This window comes from Carlito syrichta, unplaced genomic scaffold (genome assembly GCF_000164805.1).
Source record: "Carlito syrichta isolate Samal-C Ts95f unplaced genomic scaffold, Tarsius_syrichta-2.0.1 Scaffold316219, whole genome shotgun sequence".
NCBI lineage: Eukaryota > Metazoa > Chordata > Mammalia > Primates > Tarsiidae > Carlito > Carlito syrichta.
Window position 1 is genome coordinate 107,888 of NW_007260315.1, and position 5,756 is coordinate 113,643.

At 51.2% G+C, this 5,756-nt stretch overlaps 1 protein-coding gene across 1 annotated transcript in view; it reads left to right on the forward strand.

Annotated features, from left to right (window-relative positions):
• ZP3 (zona pellucida glycoprotein 3) overlaps positions 1–5,424 on the forward strand; it is an 11,800-nt gene extending 6,376 nt beyond the window's left edge. The window contains exons 6-8 of the mRNA XM_008073946.1: positions 3,908–3,999; positions 4,125–4,261; positions 5,207–5,424. Of these exons, the coding sequence (XP_008072137.1) occupies positions 3,908–3,999; positions 4,125–4,261; positions 5,207–5,424 (447 nt within the window). The remainder of the gene's footprint in view (positions 1–3,907; positions 4,000–4,124; positions 4,262–5,206) is intronic.
• The last annotated feature ends 332 nt before the right edge of the window (positions 5,425–5,756 follow it).

Genomic DNA, 5,756 nt, shown 5'->3' on the forward strand with positions numbered 1-5,756 from the left:
CTGATTTTTTGATTTATTGTAGAGATGAGGTCTTGCTGCCCAGGTGGGTCACGAACCCGTGGGCTCAGGCAATCCACTCACCTCAGCCTCCCAAAGGCGCAGGATTACAGGCTGAGCCACCGAGCCTGGCTCGTAAGTGCTCTTTTTAATAGCTTGGAACAAGGTTGAATTCTATGTTAATGGCCTACTGACTGTGGTCACTCACTAACTCGCCCCATAAGCAAATGACTTATAGCTCTGTCCTAGCAACCAAACTTGCAACTAAAGCTGCGAGGTCTTCAAGGAAGAAGGATAAATGATATAAACCCTTAAGAGGTAGATAGAAGCCAAGGGTGGTGGCTCATGCCTATAATCCCAGCACTTTGGGAGGCCGAGGCGAGAGGATTGCTAGAGCCTGGGGGTTCAAGACCAGCCTGAGCAACTTGGTAAGACCTCGTCTTTACAATAAATCACAAAAACTAGCCGAGTGTGTGCCTGTAGTTCCAGCTGCTTGGAAGGTTGAGGCAGAAAGATTGCCTGAGCCCAGGAGGTTGAGGCTGCGGTGGCTGTGAGTGTGCCACTGCAACTCCAGCATAGGTGATAGTGAGACACTGACTAAAAAAGTAGATAGAAAACCAGGATAAGGGAGAGAATGAGAAATAGAAAAGGCTAAGAACAGGGACCTAGGACATCTGACAGCTCATAAGCCCAACAGCTACTGGGTCTTGTGACCAGGTCACTGACTGTGTTCTTACCAGGATCAGGACCAGAACCCAGATGGTGATGAGTTGAGTTGAAGGAGTTGACAAAAAGCAGGTGTCAGCCTTCCTGGAGGTTACTCCAGGGGCAAAGGTAGCAGGTGTGAACTTCCCAGCCATGTCAGCCTCCTGAACTTGACCATAAGCCGGGCCAGTGATTCTGGAGGCAGCATCGCCTAGAGGGCTTATTGAAATAGATTGCAGGGCTCTAACCCCAAGGTCTCAGTCAGCAGGTCTAGTGGGAGCCTAGTCTCTGCTATTCCTAACAAGTGCCCAAGTGATGCTAGTGCTGCCAGTTCAGGAGTCTCACCTTGATACCCTAAGCTAGAAAGCCTAAGTTGAGATTGCCTGAGCCCGCGGGTTCGAGACCCGCCTGGGCAGGCGAGACCTCATCTCGACAAATCAAAAAATTAGCCGGGTGTGGTAACGCGCGCCTGTAGTTCCAGCTACTCGGAAGGCTGAGGTGGAAGGATTGCCAGAGCCCAGCAGGTCGAGGCTGCGGTGGCTGGGAGCGGCCACTGCACTCCAGTCTGGGTGATAGTGATACTCGAACTCAAAAAAAAAGCCTAAGTTGACACTAAGGGGGATAGAGAGGGGAACTGCACGTGCGGACTGCTCCTGATGGCTGAGGCAGAGAGGGATGGGATGGAAAGCATGGATGCAAAGACTGGCCTCTAGCCAGAAAGTGCTGGTAGCCCCTTAGAAGTAAAAAGTTGCTTTTAAGCAAGTTACCTGAGGGGACATGGAGTGTGAACTTAGGATAGCTGACCAGGAAGAGATGATCAAAGCAGGTGTTTTCAGTGCTGGCTCTTATTTATCACCTGAAAAGATCATAAAAATACTGATGCTTGTAGATGTTCCCATATACTTAACGGGTGGGGCCCAGCATCACCTAACAATTATGAAAATCTTCAAACTTGTTTAACAGCAAACACCTAAGTACCTACCATCCAGGTTCTACCATTAGCATTTTATCATCCTTCTACCAGGCTATCCTGTTTTACTTGGAAATGCGTAAAAAGCCACTTAAACTCCCAGGTGATTCAAATAAACAGCCAAGTTGGCAAACCACTTAAAGCAGAGGCTTATGTCTGGACAGCACTAAGGGACACAGTGCGAATTCATCAACGCCTCTATTGATGTCCCCTCGCCTCCTCCAGCAGCCTTGCCGTGAGAAAAGGAAGTTCAATACAGATGGTTAGGTTGCAAGAGGGACAAGAATCTAAGATCTTGATGAGATGGCCCGAGGCTCTCCATGGCAGATTCTGGTTGAATGAGGCTGGGGAGAAGAGAACAGACTTGGAGAAAGAGACCTGGTCTCCAGATGGGTGAACCTTGTGGATCCTAGGGTAGAGGACCCTGGTTGGGGTAGGGAGTTAAGGTTGATGGTGGAGGCTTCATGTGGGTGGTAGCCATCAGCATGGGTACCAATGGAGCTGGTTTCTGCATGTTTGAGGGGGTAACTAAGACCAGGGGACAGTGCTGCTCAAGGGAAGGTTGTCTGAGCCCTTGGAGGGCTCTCCATCAAGGGCGGGAGGGATGGCTTGGCAGACTGTGGCCGTAGCACAAGGCAGAAGGAATGGCCTTCTTTATAGAGCATTAGGGGAACCACCTGGGATCTTAGGTTCCAGGTAACACCAGAAGAATGTACTGGGAGGATGCTAAGGGTAGAAGCATTTCCCCTTGAAGGAAGAGACATTGAAGTGCCTGGAATCTTCTCTCTTCTTGGGTAGATAAACAAGCAGCTGGGTCCATCCTGGCTTGCTAAAAGGTCTGAATTTACATGGCTTTGTTTCCGAAATGGTTTTTCTACCGGTATGCCTGGCCGCTAGGTGGTAGCCAAGGCTTGTGGCTCTGTATAAGGTTTCAGCTAGAAGGTGACAGAATTTCCCTGCCTCTCCGGAGTTGAGCAAGGAGAGGGGTTGAAGCATATGAAGGGAAGCGATGAGCTGGGACCAAACTGTGCCCTGGCTCTGTCAAAGTGGCCCCTACCCAGCCGGGCTCAGTGGCTCAGCCTGTAATCCCGCGCCTTTGGGAGGCTGAGGTGAGTGGATTGCCTGAGCCCGCGGGTTCGAGACCCGCCTGGGCGACGAGACCTCATCTCTACAATAAATCAAAAAAATCAACTGGGTGTGGTAGCGTGCACCTGTAATTCCGGCTACTCGGAAGGCTGAGGTGGAAGGATCGCTGGAGCCCAGCAGGTCGAGACTGCGGTGGCTGGGAGCGGCCACTGCACTCCAATCTAGGTGACAGAGTGAGACTCCGACTCAAAAAAAAAAAAAAAAAAAAAAGTGGCCCCTACCCTAGGAGGTAGGATGGGATTAGAAGGCTCGTTGGGACAGTTGACTTCTCAGCCGGGTAGAGCCCTCGACTCCTGGCAGGAAGACACATTCCTTACCTGGCACTCGCTAGACAAGGATAGGTAAGCGGCACTTCCCAGAGGCCAAGACTGTGCCAGGGCACCAGCCTGGGGCTGTCTTCCGGTTCTCATATCACGAGCAGGTGACAAGAGACTGACCTAGGGACAGACTGACAGGAGACACTTGGGCATGAGGAAGGAGAGAAACTCAAGGATACTTGCCCAAGGGAGTTAACCAGGAGGCTGACCCTTCAGTCTGAAATGGGAACTTCAAAGGCACTAGTCCGGAAGGTTTCCATGTTCTCAAGGACCTTGGGTCAAAGTAATGGCTTGTTCCCTTTCCTCAGCAGGAAAAAGAGGCCATAATCCAAAGACCACATCCCTGAGAGTAGAGGTTTGTCAGTCAAGTGACAGGTGGCGGTGTTGGGAACCCAGCTAAGCTGCCCGCTAGTAAGGTGTCCACCACTGATTCGGTCACCTGGGAGGGTGGTGATTTAGCGATGTTCTGTCTCTGCCCCATCGCTGCGATTCTGACTTAATAAGCCCAGGATCTAGCCTGCACAGTGGTTGGGCAAGTTTGGGAAAGGTTGGGAGAATAAAGAGGACGGATTCCAGCCCAGAATGAGATTTGCTATTTGCTCTGCAGTTTGGGGCAAGCTATCCTCTGGGTCATTTTAGAGATGGGGCTCTTTCTCCTCCTTAATTTCCTAAGGAAATTCTTAATTTCCCTAAGAATTACGATGAACCATAGCTTGGTAGACTTCCTGCACAGCCTAGAACCCAACCTAGTAATAGCTGTTATTTCTTTCAGATATATATCACCTGCCATCTGAAGGTCACTCTGGCTGACCAGGACCCAGACCAACTCAACAAAGCCTGCTCCTTCAGCGAGTATTCTAAGAGGTGAGGAGGCAGATTCTGTGTGACTGAAGAGTTCCCTGATTGGCTACACCTTGTGTCTGTTCCCCTGTTTGCAAACTGCTACCAGTGGGTAACACACACCAAAGCTGCTTGTCTTTCCCTCTCAGCTGGTTCCCGGTGGAAGGCCCTGCTGACATCTGTGAGTGCTGTAACAAAGGTGACTGTGGCCTTCCAGGCCACTCCAGGAGGCAACCCGGTGTCATGAGCCAATGGCCCAGGTCTACTTCCCGCAACCGCAGGCATGGTATGTCATGGATGGCCACTGGGCTATTTATTGTGTCCAGGGTACCTGCTGTCAGTTCAGGGTGACATTCTTCACCCTTGTCCCCCCACTAAAATTATCCCCAGGGAAATGCGGTCTCAGACCTTCTAACACAGAAATTTGGGGGCCAGGCAGGGGGGGCTCTGAGCCCCTACTCCACTGGCAGCTAGGATAGCTCTGCTTTTGTGGGTTTAAAAAAAAAAAAATAGAATCCGGCTGGGCTTGGTGGCTCAGGCTGTAATCCCACACTTTGAGAGACCGAAGGAAGAGGATTGCCTGAGGCCGCAGGTTCGAGACCAGCCCGGGCAACTTGGCGAGACCTCATCTCTTCAATAAATCAAAAATTAGCCGGGCATGGTAGCGTGCACCTATAGTTCCAGCTACTTGGAAGGCTGAGGCGAGAGGATTGCCTGAACCCAGCAGGTCAAGACTGCAGTGGCTGTGAGTGTGCCACTGCACTCCAGCCTGGGCGACGGAGTGAGACTCCAACTCAAAACAAACAGAAACAACCACCCCAAAAATAGACTCCATAGTGAAAGCTCTATTATCCTGAGCTTCTACTGAGACATAATGGCTGTGTTATTCTCCCGACATGCCCAGCTAAGAAAAACCTGTAACGATAATGCTTTGAGAGGCTGAGGTAGAAGGATTATTTGAGATCAGCCTGGGCAGCATAGTAAGACCTCATCACTACAAAATAAAAATTAGCCAGGCATGGTATGTGTCAGTAGTCCCAGTTACTCGAGAGGCTGAGGCAGAAGGATTGCCTGAGCCCAGAAGGTCAAGGCTGCAGTGAGCTGTCACTGTGCTACTGCACTCTAGCCTGGGCAACAGAATGAGACCTTGACTCTTTAAAAACAAAACAAAAAACACCTGGTTTCTGGTTAGGGACCAAGGTGACCCTCAAATCTTCTATTTTGTCCACAGTGACAGAAGAAGCAGACGTCACCGTGGGACCGCTGATCTTCCTGGAAAGGGCTGGTGACCGCGATGTGGAAGTAGAAGGCTGTACCTCTCCTGCTCATACCTCTGTGGTGTTGGGCATAGGCCTGGCAGTGCTGGTGTCCTTGACCCTGGCTGCTGTTGGCCTGGGTCTCGCCAGGTGGTGTCGTGCTGCTTCCCACCCTGTGTCTATCTCCCAATAAAAGAAGAAAGCGATCTCTGTTGCAGTGACTGCGGACGGTCAGAACTGGGGCTGGCTGCGTGAGGGCAGGGTTGACCATAACCCAGACCGTGGGCTCACACAGCACAGTTCAGCAGAAGCTGCGTGCCTCTAGTGAGTCTGTCTGTCAAGACTGGGGCAGGGCTCACTTTCCCAGGGCGGTTATAGTCATCTGGTGCCACTATGGAGGCCACGCTGGAAACTCCTGAGGACAAAAGCAAGGGGACCCCGCCAGCCTGACTTCTAGGTTAGCAAATAAACTTGTACCTCTGGGCCCCACAGATCTGTTTCCAGATATGGGAGCAGGGAGGAGAG